Here is a 21,468-nt window from a genome sequence, read left to right as displayed (position 1 = left end):
CAAATGTTTTCCTCAAACTCGTTCTTTCCTCAACCAGTGCTTAAGATGGATACAGCGTAAGTACAATAATTATTGCAACTAAGTCACACAAAATCAGACAAATACCTACAATCATGGGAATACATTAGCATAATAAATACACGAAACGACGAATGAGCCAATGCAAATAAAAATACACGGCCACAAATCAAATGTTCTGCCATTAACAATCTGGCACATGAGAACCCCACCAACTGCATGTAGGCACTGCAGGTGAATATTATTCAGCCATCACACTCATGCATTGCATCTTATTATACATTAGGCTACAATAGCGCAACATTAAATATTTACAAATTGCACTACAATTAATATTAAAAAACAAGCCAATACTCACACGCTTTAGCAAGATTACGGGCGTTACAGGGTCTCAAACAAATTGCAAGAAGCTTGTGATTTTTCGGTATCTAATGCGGAAGCAGTTTAGTGTAATCTGTACCACACTTTATTCATTTTTACCTGAAACATTTTTAAAACCACATGAGTTCCACTTTGTAACATTAGTGTAGTAGGCATAGACATCATACAAACATCGATGAATTAATATTTTATTCAAAGCAACTGGCAATGGCCAGAGAAATAAGGCTTTTATTGCTTTTTTAACGGCTCTTTTTGGGGAACGTTGGGTACCGAATTGCATAGGTGAAAGGAGCCGTTCATTTGGCTCCTTAACTTCCCTACTTGTTAAGCTCAAACAACAATTACGTGCAGATAAGTTGAAAACGTATTTATTAAATATTGTACATCTGCACTGCAGAATAAATACAAATGTGGGAAAAGCGCGTCTTTGTATTCCACGTGCAAAAACCGAAGTTGATCTAATAATTAAGACAAGTAAGATGTAATTCCTTTGGTCAAACATTTCACGCTCTTACATAATTTCATTGTTTTTTGAGGTTATTTTAAATTAAGCCGTTCGGAAGCCAAATGGGCCGGCTCCTTCATGTCCAGCCTTAACAAGCGTGACGTGACTATATATAAAAAAAATCTGAATCAGTTATAGGTGGAGAACAATAAACCATTTTATTTTTCAGATAATAGATTTTAATTTAATCATGACTGAATGTCTAGCAATAGATTAAGTTTTAACTGCATGCTAGACACCTGTCAGTGACTCAATTCCACAAAATTTGGGCCCCAGTCTGAGGTTCAGGGTTTCTTTAAGGGAGTATTTGTATTTTGCTCCGTTCATCCATCCATGCTGATTTGTAATAGTACAAACAATACATATTGGCTTGAATGTTGGCAGAAAACCATGTTCTGCCTTTATTGGCACTCATGGCTATAGTCACCACTTGCAGTAGAGACATACTGAAGAGAGAGAAATCTGGTTTTCCAAACACCTGATTACAACACTAATGACCTTGAGTTGCTATGTACATTGCATGTCTTGTAATCTAAGGCTCCTCTCTTCTGGCACCTCATGGCTGGCAAGGCAGACTACTCAATAATAACTATTTCCTCAGTACCTTCACACAATCTATCCCCGATCATTTCTCGTACATCTACTGATTAACCTAGATATAATAGCACCATAGAACTATTCTACAGGTGTGTTTCTCCAATATTGCTCGATTATAAAAGAACAATTCTATTGCTAAGCAATATTGCATGTTTGTTCAGTCAAGAGAATTCTGCTCCAGCATGGAATCATTTATAGAATACTACAGATTTAGCAGATGTGCAATGCATTGTTTTTATTGCATTTGGCAGTAATATGCATTTAATTTCTAATAAATATCACTTTAAGTTGTCGTGTTATAAACAAATCATACTTTTTGAGAATGGTCTGCATCCAGGCAGTACAAAGGTTGGCTGCGCTAATGCATTTTGAGATAATTTGATTGACAGTTCTGGTTGACTGAGCTTGAGTAATCAAAACGTTACATTGCTGATTACAAATCTAGACAGGTAACTTGTAACTGTAACCGATTACATTTAAAAAGTAACCTACCCTACCCCTGGTCATGAGCGACATTCCAAGTCACAACACTTCTGTTAGCCCGAATTATCAGTCATGGTTTGTTTGATCCACTTTACATAGTTAGCCACTCGGGTGTAGACCCCATATTGTCCTGGCTCTCCACATCCAAAACCCCAGCTGGCGATTCCTGCAGCCCAGTAAACCCCATGCTGGGCCGCAGGAATCGCATGTACAGAAAAATGGTTTCAGAAGTGTAAAAAACAAATGCTCTCTTACCAGAAACGCAAGTAATAAGTGTTGAGATAAATGAAGTTTAAATAATGCTGATTTAATAACCATGTATTCTTATGTTTTTGTTTTATTAAATTGTATGCTGCAGCCAGGTTAGGGAAATATGATTGAATACAATAACCATAAAAAGTTTAAAACTCCATACATTACACTCAGCCACACTCACTCAGACTTTACACCTGGCTCAGATAGAGAGACAGGATTGAAACCCCACAATTAACATACAAATGAAACTGCCCCCTATACAGCACAAAGAGACCTTCTGTCTCCAGCCCCCTGATGTTCTAGACTAGGTTAGGAAAATAGAATGTAAATTACTGTAACCTGGTAAAGATTTCACACCTGTATGCAAAGAACCTGTTGATCTATGACCGAGAGTAACCCCCAAATGGGAAGAGTTTAGAGCATGCCCTTCTTCATTAGACAGCGAAAACAAAGAGATTTGTCCAACATGTCACCATGCCAACAAAGAGCCAATAAGGATGGGTTTTACTCACAAGAGTGAAAAGTAACCGCCCCTGTGGCGGGAGTATCAAAACCAATGTTCGATCTTTATTCGGGGCGAATATTTTGTGGAAGCTCGAGGGTTGAGCAAATATTTGACCGCTGCAGTGTATTTCATGTATTTTGACTTATCAATTCATATTAATAAATCTTTGTGCTAAATTTCCATTCAGACCGGAGCCTCGTCCTTCTTCAGAAATTCTGGTACACGTAAAATTCTTAACATAAGATATCCAAACAGCAGAATGTGAAGCATCTTTCAAGTAGTAATTGCTGCCATTTATGTACAAACAAAACGTAGCATGTTTAAAATACACGTTACTTTCACTTTTAGTTTTAAGTGAAAGAGACTAATAGAGTTTAAAAAAATACCATTAAATGTACATGTAAAATATGATTTGTATAACACAATATTTAAACATTTACCACATTAATTGTTCTTTCAAATATCATGTTTTAGATGCCATTTTTCTAGCGTTGTTTATTCGGCTCAGGTCGCTCATAGATGAATCTACAAAAGCGCTGGACGAAACTGAAGTCAATGAGGGAGCTCTATTCATTGCCCCACACATTATCGGGCGAATGCCGGGAGGGAGAAAGATCCTTCCAAATCGATGATTAATCAGCTACTAATGTTATAAAAAATGCACCGTGCAAAAAAAATATTTTCTATAAAACCAATTATTCAAATGTCTGGATAGTTTAAATTAGAAAAACATACAACGCTTTTTTAGCAAAAGCAATTACAGCGAGACACAATCATACTCATTCCGCCACTGGTTATGTTACTTGTTTTGAGCCGATTGCCAGAACGGGTCAACCCGGGAGTCAGGGTTTAAAAAAAAAATTACCGAAATCATGTTGTACCCGGTGCATAACACTTTTACAAAAGCGTTAGATAGTATTTTTTATTCACCTTCCGCATCTCCTCCAATCACAGAGCACTAACCTCAACCGTCTTTGGTTGCTAAGAGACACTTTCAGTATTTTCAGAGCCACCTAAGTTCAAGATGGTCCCAAAAATAACTGCAGACCCGGGGGTCTGGAGTCATTTTTCTGTAATACTCACTTCCCTTCATCTGCAAATGAGATCGAAGATGTGCTTTACTAGTGATGTGATCACAAGCTACAAAGAATGTGTACTGCAGTTATTCAAAGCTTTATAATTGTATTGACAGCTGTGTATTCTGCTATTATATAGCCCCAGTAAGCCATGCATGCTAAAAAGATTTGCTTTCTATCCTTTGTGCTGAAGTTACTACACCACATTGCCCGCCCATGGCAATCAAATGCTGGTCCAACATGTTTGTTCTAGCCCAGGGCCTGTATGACTCTATATTCATGTAAAGGAATTAAAAAGAAAATGTTTGTAAAGTAGGTCAGTGACATAGGTTACACGAAAACCTTTGCTCATCTCTGTCTAAAAGTCTTGTCTTCCGTTATGAATACACGCAAACACACACAATAAAACCAGAGTTTTTAAGTTAGGGCTTTATTTGGATTCAGGATCATACAAAAGCATTTTTCATTCAAGTTGTTCTTGTTTGCTTAATCTCTTAAGTGTGGACTTTACTTATTCTCCTCCATTGTTTTGTTGATCCAGTCAATGTATTTAGCCACCCGGGTGTACACCCCATATCGACCCCTCATTCCACAACCCACTCCCCAACTGAAAATACCTGCAGCCCAAAAACTGCCATCTCTGGCGTTCTTCAAGGCGTACGCACCTCCACTGTCCCCCTGACAGGAGTCCTTGCCACCCTCAGGTACCCCAACACAGAACATGTTGTCTGTCAGAAAAGGGATGTTTTCTTTTTGTCTTTCTTTTTTTGCTTCATTTATAGATGTTTCACATATATTCTGGTCCACCACAGGTAAGCGTATATACCTGAGCTCATTGGCAATCATGTCATCCTCTTTGATGCCAAAGCCTGACACAATACTGGAAAGGGAGAGGGTAATGGAGGGTCAAGTTTCAGAAGACTTACATTCATTAGTTTTTTGGACTGCAAAGGAGTGGTTGTGCAGTTTGCTAGTTTTTAGGTTAAATTTAATTTCCAATGAAATTCAAGGAGCAATGAAAAATGAACTAATTATAAAATGTAGGTGAATTTGCCTTTGAAAAGGAACTTCCTTTTGGCATGTTCTTTTTCAAAAAAGAATATAACAAATCAGATTAAAGATCATGATAACATTTTACAAATCAGATTAAAGATCATAATATAATGAAATAAATCAGATTAAAGATCATTATATAATATACCAAATCAAATTAAAGATCATAATATAATACAACAAACCGGCTAAAGATAATAAAATCATTTTTAATCCAAGTAAACAAGACTCACCCAGTCTGATGGCTGGTGTATACAGCGTCCTCTGGTGGCAGACACAATGGCATAATGGCAGCGTGGAATGTGACTGGTTGTTGGAGTTTTATCAAGGCAATGTCATGATTGTAGTTGGCAAAGTTTTGGTTATTGTACTCTGGGTGTGTGTGTAGAGAGGCGACACCAAGATGAGGGGATTTTGATAGTTTTACTGCATCAACGTCTCCCACAAAAACCTTTCAAACAAAAACAAAGTGATCGTCAACCAAAGAAGTGAACTTTCCCATTTGAATTTACTCACAGAATGAATCTACAAACCTATATAAATGAATGTCAACCTGTGTTGTAGCTCGACCAAAATACTGAAATATTAGGGCTTGTTTACATTACAAGGTACGTCTTGAACATGCTACGTCCTGAAAATACGTCTTGAGGGTACGTCTTGAAAATTATTACGCAAAGGTAAGATAAGTCAATCTAGCATTTTATTCTCTCTCTCATAATGTAAACTACCCCTTAGCCGGTTGTTAATCCTGACATTGGAGCGTTGCACATTGCACCTTTAAAACACGAGCAGAAAATACTTTTCTTCTCCAGTGTGCAATTAGTTGATTGGTATGTATTACAGTCTACCTACCCGAACTTTATCCTTTTCAGCCGGTTTGCCCTCTTTCACCAAGTTATGCGCTGCAGTCATGATCCAGCGGTCGCCGATCACCATGGCCCCTCCTCTGCCTCCCTCCACGTTCAGCATCACCTGCCACGGGATGCTATTTGCAGGGGCTCGGTCTCCCCCCATTATCCTACGAATGCCGGAGATGGACACCGTGGGCTTGCCACAGACTGGGTATCGAAGGGCATGGGGGATAAAGTAGTGAGGCGACACTTTACTGGGATATGGTAAAAAAAATAAAAATACAAGACAGTTTGTTTGAAGTTAATGCATTACCTGGAATACATGAAGGAAAGACAGAGATACCAAGGTCGTCTCTCCACATTCTATCTTTTGCACATGTGTAACGCCCTAAAGAACACAGGCAGACAGACATATGAGGAAAATAATGAAAACTGTTTGTCTCAAAAAAGCAATAAAGACCCCTTTAAAATAATACACAGTTGATGATTGTTGAAAAATAGTTAAACAGCTCACTAGTTGATTCTCCAAGGAGAGAGTAGAATGGCGTATTGCACTGGTACTGAATACTGGACTTGTACTGGTTCTGAGAGCCAGATAGGGGTGTAATCTGTCCATTCAGCAAAGGTTCTGGTTCCCCACAGTCAATTACTGCAAAGAGGAAAGAGAGATAAAACCTAAAAGATGCACATTCACATGGTACTTGGATGTAATGGGAGTGTGCTGGTCTGTCACTCACTGTGGCACTCAGGGAGGGAGAGGTGCCACTGTCCATTGTTCTGACACATAGAGGCATAGCTCTTGATCTCTTTGCCATCCTGAGAGTGAGACACACACAGAGAAAGAGAAGGAAAGAAAAGGAGAGGTCCAGATAGAGAATGAGAGGGTGTGAATGAGACAGAAAGAACCGAATGACAGAGAAAAACAGGGAGAATGAGAGACATTTGTTATTTCCAGATAAAATATATAAAACTAAACCAATTAGAGAGAGTCATGTCCCAAAATTTGAAAATTCAAGCTTTCATTATTATCAGGAACTAAAATAAGATACCTTTCCTTTTGGTGGAGGAGACAGATAGCTCTTTATTGGTAGCACATTATGTTGCATCCTGTCACTAAATATAGGACAGTGTCTCACAAACCTGTCTTATGCAAACTGTTATTTATTATTATCAATGTTATAATTTTTTTCTGATTTCTGATTATTGTTGCTTTAATTATGTTAACTGTAATCTGTATTCACAATTTATCTCCTGATATGCTTTGGCTAAATGTACATTGTTATGTCATCCAAATAAAGTTTAATTTATTTGAATTGAAAGGGAGAAAATGAAAGAAAGGAAAAAGGGGGAAAGAGAACCAGAGACAGGGGGGAATAGAGAGAGAGGGGGGAATAGAGAGACAGGGGGGAATAGAGAGACAGGGGGAATAGAGAGACAGGGGGGAATAGAGAGACAGGGGGAATAGAGAGACAGGGGGAATAGAGAGACAGGGGGAATAGAGAGACAGGGAATAGAGAGATAGGGGGAAAGAGAGACAGGGGGGAATAGAGAGACAGGGGAATAGAGAGACAGGGGGAATAGAGAGACAGGGGGAATAGAGAGACAGGGGGGAATAGAGAGACAGGGAGGAATAGAGAGACACCAGGAAAAAGAAACAAAGACATGGGGAAAGAGATGCAGAGACACAGGACAAAGACAGAGAGAGGGTGAGAATTAGAGAGACAGAGACATGGGGAAAGAGAAACAGGGAGAAGGTGAGAATGAGAGAAAAAGACTAGAAAGAGAGAAAGAGTGCGAGGGGGAGAATGAGAGAGACAGAGAGAGGGGAAAGAGACAGAGGGAGGGAGAAAGAAAGAAAGATAGAAGGGGGGAGACAGAGAGAGACACAGCAAAGCAATGTCATGGAAAGAACCCTTGTAACTTTACAACATGAGGTAAGAGACAGTGTTAGATGCAGTGTCTTGTTTAATCTCACCATCATTAGTTTGTAGCCATCGTCACAGCGGACTTGGATGTAGTCTCTGTAGAAGTACTGGGAAAAGTTTGGAGTGACTCTTCCATTTGTAACAGACATGGGAGATGCACACTGGACTCCTATGAACAACACATCTGCCATATTAGACAACTGCTTTTTTATTCTCGGCTGTACTTCCTGTGGTTTTTACCTTAAAGCCTGTTGTGACCCCACCCGTTTGCATCTGCACATCATTTCATGCTACCTTCATTGCTTTGTCTTCCCCGCCAGCTCTCCTGCCCCTCCCTTTTCCCCAAACCCTCTCTCACTCTGAGTGGTGTAGTGCAGGCTCCAGCCCTGGCTGAGACCATCCCAGTCGGTGTGGTAGTCAAGCTGGACAGTGTTGGAGTTAATGGGCACCAGTCCCGGACTTTGTCCCCCACACAACTTCTGGGGCTCCTTTTCTGGGATGGACATCTAAGTGAGGCAAAGGAGAGAACCAACAATTAAGGCTGCATTCTACATCAAAGAAGATGTACTGATCAATTCTGACGGAGATGAAATGTCAGGAAATGTGCCTACAAATGTAATTTGAGGTATAACACAAGTCTTCTGTGATACGTGGTCTACACTGATTGAGCTGTGCAGCTGAGATAGAATACAGTGTCCTAAACACATGTACACATGGTGACATACATATGCATGAAAACACACACTTATTTCATTATTCATTAATGTTCTGTACGCACGTGCGAGGACATTAAACACAAAAACAGGTGTCAGGCACAGTCACCTGTAGCCAGTGGTAGAGGCAGCTAGGTCCATTCTGGGTGTCAATACTCTCTATATGGAAGCTGTCAGTGAAGTTGAGGGTGACGATGAATCCGAGCTCCAAAGAGATGACATACTGACAGGCGAGACCATGGGGCGATGGGGCGGGGTACCCCGGGCTGGACAGCGTACCCTCTGGCTCATTAAATATACCCCCACCACAGGACACTGGTCAGAGGGAAAGACAACTCCTTATGAGGAACAGGTCTACAATACTAACACACACACAGGAGGTGTACTTACAGACACAGGTGCGCTGGTCAGGGCGGAGCTCGTAGCCATGGTGACACAAGCATATGTATGAGCCGAGGGTGTTGTGGCATAACTGGGAGCAGACTGGACCATCCTTAGTGTCTAGCGCTGAACACTCATCTATGTCTGGAAAGAGAAGAGAATAGAGTGAGGTTAGCATGACAAGCCTTTCCCGTAACCTCATGTGGCAGTTATTAAAGAGACAGAGTTGCAAAATCGGGAATTGGAAGCACGGCTACTCTGGGTACTCTGCAAGGGTGCCTTCCCTAAGACTTGTCTAGGGTTTGTGATATAAGAAATATAAGAAATATTATGAGCAGGTCATTGGATACTGTGCTGGGCTACACTACCTTTGGCTTGATAGTGGATGGAGAAGCCAAGGTGCTGGTGTTGCTCGGGATTCATGTCATCTGTCTGGAAGACCAGGGTAAGACTGTTGCTCGGAGACAGAAGTGGCTGGTTGCCAGGGTGATGTCCATCAGCAGAATTCTCCTGACCACAGAACTTTCCCAGGACCTTTTGGTTATACAGAACCTAAAACACAGACAAGCAACCACTGAGAAGACTGGGAGTTAGGTTCCTGGAATCCTTGACTCATCTGTGTGAACTATGCTGACCGTGAGTGAGTCGTAGTAGCAGTTGGCCGACGGCTCGATGTCCAGGTGGGTGAAGCTGAGTTGGACCTGGTAGCCTTCAGGTACACTGATGTCCCACTGCTGGGACAAGCTCGCTTGGTACGGCTGGGGGAAATTGGGAGACTCTACTTGTCCATGTAGGGCTGGCAAGGAGCGAGTCACCCGCCAACACTCACAGACAGACAAACACAGCAGCCTGGAGCAGACACAGAGAGGGCTGAGATAGGCGCTGGTGTGTCTCTGCATTTGTGGCATCACAGGGAAAACACAGCATATGGAAACATTTGCCTATGGTTGATGCAGAGGAGAGATTTCTAATCTGTGCTCATTGAGCAGAACAAAACCAGTCACATGATAACATAGGAATCATGTTGTTATCGTTGTTCTAGATGAAGCATCAACGCAAAACTAAATTGACAACTGACTCACTGAAACTATTCAGGTTCACCTACATGTAGTTACTAGGTTCAAGTAAAACATAACCAGACATACTCACCAAATGAATGGAGGGGTCCAGTTCATGTTGAGGGTCGTGGTTAATAAATGGTACTGTTGTTATTGTTACTTGTGTGTTGCTATTTCTCACATACAGAAGCCCTGAATTCCCTGCAGTTTGTATGTTCCAATGGAGATGTATTGGGCTGGACTATGAGTCTAAAAGTCATGTTAAAACCTGCTCTGTTTAACTTGGCTGAAAGAGACAAAAAAGAAGGCAAGGGAGAGAGAGGGAAAGGGTACAACAGAGATAAAGAAATAGTATGAGTGGTGGGTGAGTTAAAAGATGATTTACCCATTCCTAGACCAATGTTTACTTAGTTTTCAACCTGATCTGATTTTTTGTTTAGATTCTTGTAAAATACAGGGAGGGAGGAGAGAAAGAGGGGGAGAGAAGTGTTGTGTTTTCACTGGTCTTCCCGTAAATGATGTTTGCCATGTTTGTTGGGGCTCTCTGGGATAGTCCTAAAATGGTTCAGGTCATACTTAGAAGCAAGAGGGTATTATGTGAGTATAGGAGACCATAGGTCTGAGTGGACGTCCATGACATGCGGAGTTCCTCAAGGCTCAATTCTTGCGCCACTCCTATTCAACCTGTACATGCTCCCAATGAGCCAAATAATGAGAAAGAACCAAATCTCTTATCACAGCTATGCAGATGACACACAGATCTACTTAGCCCTATCGCCAAACGATTACAGCCCAATTGACTCCCTGCTCCAATGCATTGATGAAATAAATAGTTGGATGTGCCAAAACTTTCTTCAGTTAAACAAAGATAAAACTGAAGTTATTGCGTTTGGAAATAAAGATGAAGTTCTCAAGGTGAACGCGTACCTTCACTCTAAAGGTCAAACAACTAAAAATCAAGTCAGGAATCTCGGTGTGTCTCTAGAGTCAGACCTTAACTTCAGTAGTCATGTCAAAGCAATAACTAAATCAGCATACTATCATCTGAAAAATATTGCAAGAATTAGATGCTTTGTTTCTAGTCAAGACTTAGAAAAACTAGTGCATGCTTTCATCACCAGCAGGGTGGATTATTGTAATGGACTCCTCACTGGCCTTCCCAAAAAGACCATAAGACAGTTGCAGCTCGTACAGAACGCCGCGGCCAGGATTCTCAGCAGAACCAGAAAATATGATCATATCACACCAGTCCTCAGGTCTTTACACTGGCTGCCAGTTACATATAGGATCGATTTTAAACTATTACTACTGGTATATAAATCGTTCAAGGGCCTAGGACCTCAATACATTGCAGATATGCTCAATGAATATAAACCCAAACGAACACTCAGATCATTAGGATCACATCAGCTAGAAATACCAAGGGTTCACTCTAAGCAAGGAGAGTCTGCTTTTAGCTATTATGCCAGTCGCAGCTGGAACCAGCTTCCAGAAGAGATCAGATGTGCTCCTACAGTAGTCACATTCAAATCCAGACTCAAAACACATCTATTTTACTTTGCATTTAATGAATGAGCACTGTGCCACTGTCCGTCCGACTGTTTTCACTGTCCTTTATTTTATTATATTTTTTATTCTAAACTGTATTTGACATTATATTCTTAACGGTTTTAATTTTTCTTATTTCTTCACTGTTCTGTATTTGATTTTATATTCTTAATGGTTTTTATTATTTCTTATTTCTGTAACAGTTCCTCTGTCAAATGGATATTTATGTAAAGCACTTTGAATGACCATTGTGTATGAAATGTGCTATATAAATAAAATTGCCTTGCCTTGCCTTGCCTTGTTTTGTTTTCACACAGGGACAAACTCAATGCTCATCTGGGTTCAGGACACATTTCTGCGGGTAGGATGTACTGTTAGTGGTGCTGTAATATTGACCATTAATGTGAAATTCACGACAGACTATTAACAATGTGTAGTTATGGGACATGACTGACAAAACCCTGATGAAGGCATTGTGTCAAACATTGGCATTTATTACATCAGAGCACATCATGAAATGAAATAGCTTTGGCAATGTAAAGTTCATCTTCAGTCTTGCTAGCAATTGCTCAATTCTTATGAGCATTTCAAGAAATAAGTAGATACTAGTAGGCCTATTCCTGGCTAATAAAAGCCATACAGTTCATAGATGGTATTTGTGGTAGAAGTAAACTTAATAAGAAATGTTTGTCAGTTTAACACAATGATTAAAGGTGTCTAGCGAAATATTCAAAATTGGCTTGATGTTAATACATGACAAAAATGATTTAATGGTAAGACGCAATTTTCTGACAAGGTAGTACGTCCCAATAAGTCCCAATACTGGCATACTAGCTTACTATTTACAAAATAATACGTAATTCATCATCCGCAAAGTACGTATTTGTAGTAGTATAGTATGCGATTTGAGATTCAGCAAAGGCTTTCGATTTCCTCATATTTCGCATAGTTAGCTATTACACTGTTATTGTGCAGACGACCATCGACAGTAATCTTTGTACAAAAGTACACATTAGTTCCTTTAATAAACGTTCTGTCGCCCACGTAATTTACCAAAAATTTAATGCCTGGGACAAAAGTGGCATTTGGAGACTATATGGAGGTGGACTGAATACCAGCAAGCCCCATGGTCCCTACCTTTCAATGTTTGACCCCAGTTCAATTCCCCTCTCAGACATTCCAATGTTTGTCTCTCAGAACTCCTCTTCAATGGCTGTGTAAAGTTGCTGGATATTGGCAGGACCTAGAACACGTTGTCGTATATACGCCAATCCAGAGCATCCCAAACATGCTCAATGGGTGACATGTCCAGTGAGTATGCTGGCCATTCAAGAACTGAGGGTGAGCGTTCAAAATGTTTATACACACGAAAATAGATGGAGGAGTGTGAGGCCTCGGTGCACAACTGAGCAAGAGGACAGCGTGGTTCTCAAACTCTTAACACTGTGTAACACATCAGAAAACCTTTCACTGAATATATATCCACTAAAGGGAGCATCGCGTACCACCAGTGGTACACAAACCACAGTTTGAGAGCCAGTGCATTAGAGTGTCTAGTTTGAGAAACCGACAGCTCCCAGGTCCTCAAATGACAACTTAACTAAATAGTAGCCGCAAAACATCAGTCACAACGTCAACAGTGAAGAGGCGACTCCAGGATGCCGGACTCTGTCCAGTGTCTGTTCTTTCGCCCATCTAAGTGACCTGAAACTTTTGAACGGTATACATACACACAAAGATTTCAGGACTAGTAGTTACAACTGTTATGGTAAATAAGTAATTGCCATATTATAGTTATATTGACACAGATGCAACGTACCAATGGTCAGGGAATGATACATTCAATTAGTGCTTTTGTCCTTTTTTTTCCTTCACTTTTTTTTATTTTTTTAGAAATGAAAACAAAAAATGATATAAAAGTCTAAACAGCAACAACATTTTCAAAATCAAAAACATTCTCCTTCCCTAAAAAAATATTTTCCAAAGATTCAAAACATTTTAGTCGAAAAGCAAGGAAAAATGTATACTTGGTTGTAAAAAAAAAAGAAATTCCAGCCATTTATGTTCAAAGGTGTGATGGCTAGATCAGTATACATTCAGTATCCATTTTTCCTTGCTTTTCGTCCGTTATGTCCCCTTCATGTGCACATGTTGTATACAATTCTGGAATACCTGACACGTTCTTGCCACACTTTCTTCCAATATATTTTAGTGCAGACATATTATAAAAATAATGAATCGTGAATAATCACATTCTCTTCTGTACTTTACCTGTGGTATACTGTGGTTTGAATGGTATATGATTTATAGTCCAAATTATTCCCAAATTCAGCTAAAAGCATAAGATCGCATACTTGAATGATATGCAAAGGCCGAACCCCGAGGCCGAACCCCGAGGCCGAACGCCGAGGCTGATTGCCACCGACCTAACCCCATGATGGCTGCTTAACTAATTAACCGTCATAACTGACAGTAGTGACCCAGCGTTTCTGAAAACTGGCATAGTCTCAGCACCCCAAGACGAGATTTTGGAAAAGCCTCACCTCCTCCGGTTGTAGTCTCAGCATCCTCTTCGAAGGATTAGGCTACTTGATATTCCCTTTTGTTTCCAGAACGTCCCCATACTGGATTCATTTCAATAGCTTAACTACAAATCAACCTACAAATTAAAAAATAAGTCCCACAGGAATCCTACAGTATAAGTCCCACAGAAATCCTACAGGACGTCCTGGAGGATTTTGGGGCCACTTTCCTGTAAGACCTGTATGAATGCTGCAGGTTGTCTTTCAGGAAATAAATCGTATATTTTATAGATTCTGACCCACTGTTCCAACCTACTGGGTTTTTCCTAGTCACTGTCTTGTTGCTTGCATTTGTGGGTTTCAGACTGGGTATCTCTATAAGCACATAGTGACAGCTGCTGATGTAAAAAAGCTTTACAAAATACACTTTTAATCAATCACAATTGTTTCCAATAGCCTCAAATACCCTAAAATAGAAAATGATATTGCTTGATGGACCACGTTGTGACTATTTTAAAACAGTTCACTGTGTTAGGCTACTATATTATTACCCAAGTTTATTTTGCAAAGTATTAATTGCATATCAAAAATATGAGTAGGCAAAAAGACAAGGTGGATTTGCAAACTAAATGACAAACCAGTGCTTAAGATGGATACAGCGTAAGTACATTAATTATTGCAACTGAGTCACACAAAATCAGAAAAAATACCTACAATCATGGGAATACATTAGCATGGCTAACGAATCAGCCAATGCAAATAAAAATACACGGTCACAAATCACTCACCCATTATCAAATGTTCTGCCATTAACAATCTGGCACATGAGAACCCCACCAACTGCATGTAGGCACTGCAGGTGAATATCATTCATCCATCACACTCATGCATTGCATCTTATTATACATTAGGCTACAATAGCGCAACATTAAATATTTACAAATTGCACTACAATTAATATTAAAAAACAAGCCAATACTCACACGCTTTAGCAAGATTACGGGCGTTACAGGGTCTCAAACAAATTGCAAGAAGCATTGTGATTTTTATGGTATCTAATGCGGAAGCAGTTTAGTGTAATCTGTACCACACTTTATTCATTTTTACCTGAAACATTTTTAAAACCACATGAGTTCCACTTTGTAACATTAGTGTAGTAGGCATAGACATCATACAAACATCGATGAATTAATATTTTATTCAAAGCAACTGGCAATGGCCAGAGAAATAATTGCTTTAATTGCTTTTTTAACGGTTTTTTTTTGGTGAACGTTGGGTACCGAATTGCATAGGTGAAAGGAGCCGTTCATTTGGCTCCTTAACTTCCCTACTTGTTAAGCTCAAACAACAATTACGTGCAGATAAGTTGAAAACGTATTTATTAAATATTGTACATCTGCACTGCAGAATAAATACAAATGTGGGAAAAGCGCGTCTTTGTATTCCACGTGTATTCCACGTGCAAAAACCGAAGTTTATCTAATAATTAAGACAAGTAAGATGTAATTCCTTTGGTCAAACATTTCACGCTCTTACATAATTTCATTGTTTTTTGAGGTTATTTTAAAGGAAGCCGTTCGGAAGCCAAATGGGCCGGCTCCTTCATGTCCAGCCTTAATAAGTGTTACGTGACTATATATAAAAAAAATCTGAATCAGTTATAGGTGGAGAACAATAAACCATTTTATTGTTCAGATAATAGATTTTAATTTAATCCAACATGACTGAATGTCTAGCAATAGATTAAGTTTTAACTGCATGCTAGACACCTGTCAGTGACTCAATTCCACAAAATTTGGGTTCAGGGTTTCTTTAAGGGAGTATTTGTATTTTGCTCCGTTCATCCATCCATGCTGATTTGTAATAGTACAAACAATACATATTGGCTTGAATGTTGGCAGAAAACCATGTTCTGCCTTTATTGGCACTCATGGCTATAGTCACCACTTGCAGTAGAGACATACTGAAGAGAGAGAAGTCTGGTTTTCCAAACACCTGATTACAAAACTAATGACCTTGAGTTGCTATGTACATCGCATGTCTTGTAATCTAAGGCTCCTCTCTTCTGGCACCTCATGGCTGGCAAGGCAGACTACTCAATAATAACTATTTCCTCAGTACCTTCACACAATCTATCCCAGATCATTTCTCGTACATCTACTGATTAACCTAGATATAATTGCACCATAGAACTATTCTACAGGTGTGTTTCTCCAATATTGCTCTATTATAACAGAACAATTCTATAGCTAAGCAATATTGCATGTTTGTTCAGTCAAGAGAATTCTGCTCCAGCATAGAATCATTTATAGAATACTACAGATTTAGCAGATGTGCTAGGCATTGTTTTTATTGCATTTGGCAGTAATATGCATTTAATTTCTAATAAATATCACTTTAAGTTGTCGTGTTATAAACAAATCATACTTTTTGAGAATGGTCTGCATCCAGGCAGTACAAAGGTTGGCTGCGCTAATGCATTTTGAGATAATTAGATTGACAGTTCTGGTTGACTGAGCTTGAGTAATCAAAACGTTACATTGCTGATTACAAATCTAGACAGGTAACTTGTAACTGTAAAGGATTACATTTAAAAAGTAACCTACCCTACCCCTGGTCATGAGCGACACTTCAAGTCACAACACTTCTGTTAGCCCGAATTATCAGTCATGGTTTGTTTGATCCACTTTACATAGTTAGCCACTCGGGTGTAGACCCCATATTGTCCTGGCTCTCCACATCCAAAACCCCAGCTGGCGATCCCTGCAGCCCAGTAAACCCCCCCATGCTTCAGGACATACGGGGCCCCACCATCGCCTACACAGGTGTCTTTTCCCCCTTCAGGTAACCCAGCACAGAACATGTTGTCAGTCAGATCAGGGGCTTCTTTCTTCTTCCTCCTCACCTCATCAATAGAGTGTCTGCACGTCAACTGCCCCACCACTGGAACCCGGACATATCTGAGGTCATTGGACATTTCATCATCGTCTGTAAGGCCGAACCCCGAAACCCAGCTGGGGGCGATAAGACATTGACTTGACATGCATATTCTGTGCTTCTTTAACAGTAATGCTTACCAGTGAGCGACTGAAAGTCAAACATTCAATCATTACTACAGAGCGTAGGAGAGCCAGCTCTTACCCAACTCGCCCAGTGATGTATTCAGCACCCTTTGCAGGCAGACACACTCGCATGATGGAACTGTTAAATGGAAGCGGCTTTTGGAGCTTAATCAAAGCAATGTCGTTGTCATAGGATAAATACTTTGGGTTGTTGTACCCTGGATGAGGATGGAGAGAGGCCACTTCAAGCGGTGTAGATTGAGTCAGGTTTTCTACGTTGTTGTGGCCAACATATGCCTGTCATGAGGTAAAGAGGAATGTTACAACTTTATCTGGTTATTGCCTTTAACTACTGGCCCTACATATTATGTAAACTCTTGGACTACCAGAATGTCCGACTTCTGGACGATCTGGTTGTTTTCTCCATACACCAGGCTGTGAGCAGCAGTTAGGATCCACTTATGGTCAATAAGCATCCCTCCTGATTGGCCTCCTTGCACACTGAGATGCACCTGCCAGGGAAATGATTCTTTTGGAGCTACCTTTCCTCCTAGAATTCTCTGATGAGTTTCCACAGACACAATGGGGCGTCCACAAACTGGTAAAAAAAAAAGAAGAAAGATTAAATGTCATTTTTTTCTCTCAGCAAGTTCTGTTACTCGCATAGATTGCACTAGCTGTGACAATGTCTCATGACAACGTCTCATCTCATCAGAATGTTTTCCAGGGTGACGTTGAGGCCAAAAGTAGTTATTTAATTGTACAAAAGCACACAAGCAAAGACAGCCACGACAGCTATATTGTTTTGATTGTTTCTCACTTGTTCTTTGCTCCTCCTCCTCTATAGTCTTGTTGATCCAGTCTATGTAGTTAGTCACACGGGTGTACACCCCGTATTTTCCAGGCTGTCCACAGCCAAACCCCCAACTTACGATTCCTGCAGCCCAGAATTGCCCCGCTTCACTGAGAATGTATGGCCCTCCACTGTCCCCCTGACAAGAATCCATACCTCCCTCAGGTTTCCCAGCACAGAACATGTTGTCTGTCAGTCTTGGAGTATTGGACGTATTATCAACCTTCTCAATAGCCTTTCTACAGGTTTCCTGGTCCACCACAGGTACCTGGGCATACATTAGATTATTGGTATACATATCTTCTTCCTTTAAGCCAAATCCGGAAACATAGCTAAAAGCGAGAAAGAGGGAGAAGAACAGTTTCTTTAGCTTGTTAATATAGTTGTGCACCTACAAGGTGATGCTAGACTGCAAAAATGCAAGATCTCTTTTGTTTGTTGTAAAACAATAAACATACCCATTTTTCCCAGTGGTGTATTTAGAGTCCTTTGTTGGTAGACAGAGTGGCATGACCTCGGTGTTGAATGAGATTGAATTCTTGACATGGATCAGTGCAATATCATGGTCATAGTTTTTTTCAGAATCGTTGTAATTAGGGTGAAGAAAGACTGAGGCAACCTCAAGAGACTCAGAGAGGTTTTCCAAATTTTTGACTCCAACATACACCTTTAGAGAATGTAAAGTTCCAGTATTTTGTCAATAAAGCCCAGTATCTGCTTCCTTAGAGTCAGGTGAACCTGTTCATATGATTTGTATGTCCCTGTGTGCAGATGGAAGTTGATAACTAGCGTTTGTGCAATTACTAACTAGCATTACTGTTATTACTAGAAGTCAATAGCAACAGTAGCACACATACTTCTAGGTACTGTGCTAACAATGGCTCACAACACTACCTTTAACTTCATTCTGGACACAGAACCATAACAATGGTATCGACAAGTTCCTGTGAATTTGACAACATGGTTTGATTGTTACAAAACTCCTGACGTACCCTATACAGCTCCGGAAAAAGATAAGAGGCCACTTTCTTCTTTCCTTTCCAAAAAAGTTGAAAAGGAAAGTTTCGAGTGAGGAAGAGATGCGTTCAATTTACATTGGTCTCTTAATTTTATCCCTTCTGTTCCTCACTTAAAACCTTCCTTTTTGACTTTTTTGGAATGGAAAGAAAAAGGTGCAGTGTCTCTTAATTTTTTCTGGAGCTGTAATCAATACACACATGAATCAGCTGTCAGACATGTTACTAACGTAATACAGTGTCTGACACATGTATCCTGTATATCTGACCTAGGGTACACACAGATGATAGTCCTTAATAGAAAGATAACCGATGTTTTCATTTCCACAAATACACACCTTTACTCTTTGCCTGGTATTTCCATGTAGGACATGTGCTGCAGTCATGATCCAGTAATCCCCAATCACTATCCCTCCTCCTTTATGAGGATCAGTAATCAACACTTGCCAGGGGAAGGAACCAAGGGGAGCATCCTTCCCCCCAATAATCCTCCCAAACCCTGTAGGGTAAACTGTTGGGCGACCACACACTAATAACAGACAGAGACACTTAGTAGTCATGCAGAGACAGACTGACTGTAGGACATTTTTATCAATCATCACACTGATTCCAGTTTATGTCAAATAAAAACATTTTGTACCCACGTTGTTCAGCAATTCCTATTAATGACTGCATGCTGTACAATAGCAGAGATTTGATCAACCTAAGGGATTCATCCCTCTCTATTGCATTCAGCCTATCCCTCAGGGGTTCACACCTAGATCCTATCCCTCAGGGGTTCACACCTAGATCCTATCCCTCAGGGGTTCACATCTAGATCCTGTCCCTCAGGGGTTCACACCTAGATCCTATCCCTCAGGGGTTCACATCTAGATCCTATCCCTCAGGGGTTCACACCTAGATCCTATCCCTCAGGGGTTCACACCTAGATCCTATCCCTCAGGGGTTCACACCTAGATCCTATCCCTCAGGGGTTCACACCTAGATCCTATCCCTCAGGGGTTCACATCTAGATCCTATCCCTCAGGGGTTCACATCTAGATCCTATCCCTCAGGGGTTCACACCTAGATCCTATCCCTCAGGGGTTCACACCTAGATCCTGTCCCTCAGGGGTTCACACCTAGATCCTGTCACTCAGGGGTTCACATCTAGATCCTATCCCTCAGGGGTTCACATCTAGATCCTATCCCTCAGGGGTTCACACCTAGATCCTGTCCCTCAGGGGTTCACATCTAGATCCTATCCCTCAGGGGTTCACATCTAGATCCTATCCCTCAGGGGTTCACACCTAGATCCTGTCCCTCAGGGGTTCACATCTAGATCCTATCCCTCAGGGGTTCACATCTAGATCCTATCCCTCAGGGGTTCACATCTAGATCCTATCCCTCAGGGGTTCACATCTAGATCCTATCCCTCAGGGGTTCACATCTAGATCCTATCCCTCAGGGGTTCACACCTAGATCCTATCCCTCAGGGGTTCACACCTAGATCCTATCCCTCAGGGGTTCACATCTAGATCCTATCCCTCAGGGGTTCACACCTAGATCCTGTCCCTCAGGGGTTCACACCTAGATCCTGTCACTCAGGGGTTCACATCTAGATCCTATCCCTCAGGGGTTCACATCTAGATCCTATCCCTCAGGGGTTCACACCTAGATCCTATCTCTCAGGGGTTCACACCTAGATCCTATCCTTAAGGGTGTCAAACCTAGAGGCTTTCAAAAACAGACTGATTGTAGAAATGTCATAAACCATCACACTGATTCCAGTTTGAGTAAAATAAAAACATTTTAACCAACCCTGTTAAGCAATTCCTATTATTGGCTGCATGCTATACAATAGAGAAATTCTGCAGTGTGAGCCTTGCCATTTCTATCTCTATCCTTTAATAACATTTTTATTATTTTCTCTACCAGTTGACCATAATCCTATCCTTTACTCTAACATTAACCTAATCTTAATATTTGACTATATGTTTAGTAAAACAAGGATCACACACCCGAGAGGGAGACAGAGAGTTACCTGGGATACACTGAGGAATAAGAGAATTGTTCTGTTCATCTTTCCACTTTCCATCTAATGAGCATGTATAGTTAACTGATGAAAATGTGGGAGAGAATGAAATACACAACACATACATTAAGCATTGAATAGTTGGAGCTTAATGAAAAACATAAAATCATTTCAAACAGAAGTCATTCTAGGATGATTTCCGTCTCACCTTTAGCCCCTTTTGGAAGACTGTAGAAGGGCTCATTGCAGTGATATTGAAGGAGGGAGCCATGTTGGTTCTGAGATCCAGATATTAATATCACATTTCCATTCTGTAAGGGTTCTGGTTCCCCACAGCCAATCCCAGAACAAAAGACTGGAGCCCAAAACTCAGACACAGACAGCAGCCTGCATGAACAGAAAACAGGAGAAAGGGTAGATTTCAGACTGAAGGCAAAATAACAATGTTTTCTGACAGATTTTTTTGTCCTGATTTCTTTGTCCTGAGCAAACATCACAAAAAGACTCACCAGATTATTAAAAAGATACAGTTCATGTCTTTGACAGGACAGACAAGTCTATGGTGATTATCCACACTCTATGAAAACCTGCTCTATGTACTGTATGACAACTATTCAGCTTTCCAAGCGGGGGACTGTGATCAGTGGACAGT

General features: G+C 40.6%; 2 protein-coding genes across 4 annotated transcripts; both read right to left on the bottom strand.

The window, feature by feature from the left end:
• Positions 1-1,735: 1,735 nt before the first annotated feature.
• Positions 1,736-21,454, bottom strand: LOC114829674 (complement C1r-A subcomponent-like). Of its 2 annotated transcripts, XM_034288644.1 has the most exons (10): positions 21,326-21,454; positions 21,025-21,203; positions 20,826-20,900; positions 19,141-19,331; positions 18,245-18,453; positions 17,754-18,118; positions 17,320-17,531; positions 17,013-17,230; positions 16,620-16,885; positions 1,736-2,135 (listed from the first exon to the last, which is right to left on the bottom strand). In XM_034288644.1, the coding sequence occupies exons 1-10, from the start codon at positions 21,349-21,351 to the stop codon at positions 2,038-2,040; spliced, it is 1,839 nt and encodes a 612-aa protein (XP_034144535.1). In that variant the 5' UTR covers positions 21,352-21,454; the 3' UTR covers positions 1,736-2,037. The 2 variants fall into 2 exon arrangements, with proteins under 2 accessions (XP_034144535.1, XP_028971206.2); XM_029115373.2 differs by lacking the exon at positions 1,736-2,135 and having other exon boundaries at positions 16,206-16,885.
• On the bottom strand, positions 4,230-14,704 carry LOC105019078 (complement C1r-A subcomponent). 2 transcript variants are annotated; one of them, XM_034288641.1, is made up of 14 exons: positions 14,660-14,704; positions 9,893-10,087; positions 9,379-9,592; positions 9,112-9,295; positions 8,753-8,887; positions 8,472-8,677; positions 8,008-8,155; positions 7,700-7,818; positions 6,462-6,540; positions 6,239-6,373; positions 6,038-6,112; positions 5,726-5,931; positions 5,107-5,324; positions 4,230-4,700 (listed from the first exon to the last, which is right to left on the bottom strand). In XM_034288641.1, the coding sequence occupies exons 2-14, from the start codon at positions 9,916-9,918 to the stop codon at positions 4,328-4,330; spliced, it is 2,118 nt and encodes a 705-aa protein (XP_034144532.1). In that variant the 5' UTR covers positions 9,919-10,087; positions 14,660-14,704; the 3' UTR covers positions 4,230-4,327. The 2 variants fall into 2 exon arrangements, with proteins under 2 accessions (XP_034144532.1, XP_010883291.2); XM_010884989.5 differs by lacking the exon at positions 14,660-14,704 and having other exon boundaries at positions 9,893-10,269.
• Positions 21,455-21,468: the final 14 nt, after the last annotated feature.

This window comes from Esox lucius, chromosome 20 (genome assembly GCF_011004845.1).
Source record: "Esox lucius isolate fEsoLuc1 chromosome 20, fEsoLuc1.pri, whole genome shotgun sequence".
NCBI lineage: Eukaryota > Metazoa > Chordata > Actinopteri > Esociformes > Esocidae > Esox > Esox lucius.
This window is presented reverse-complemented; position numbering and strand designations above follow the sequence as displayed.

Coding starts and splice junctions, on each gene's coding strand:
- LOC105019078 (XM_034288641.1), bottom strand. CDS start 9,918: ATGAACTGGACCCCTCCATTCATTTG. Junction 6,541..7,699: donor ATGGCTACAAACTAATGATG/GTGAGATTAAAC, acceptor TCTCACTCTCAG/GATGGCAAAGAGATCAAGAG. Junction 6,374..6,461: donor CTCCCTCCCTGAGTGCCACA/GTGAGTGACAGA, acceptor TCCTCTTTGCAG/TAATTGACTGTGGGGAACCA.
- LOC114829674 (XM_034288644.1), bottom strand. CDS start 21,351: ATGAACTGTATCTTTTTAATAATCTG. Junction 18,454..19,140: donor ATACCAGGCAAAGAGTAAAG/GTGTGTATTTGT, acceptor CATTCTCTAAAG/GTGTATGTTGGAGTCAAAAA. Junction 17,532..17,753: donor GGAGGAGGAGCAAAGAACAA/GTGAGAAACAAT, acceptor TTTTTTTACCAG/TTTGTGGACGCCCCATTGTG.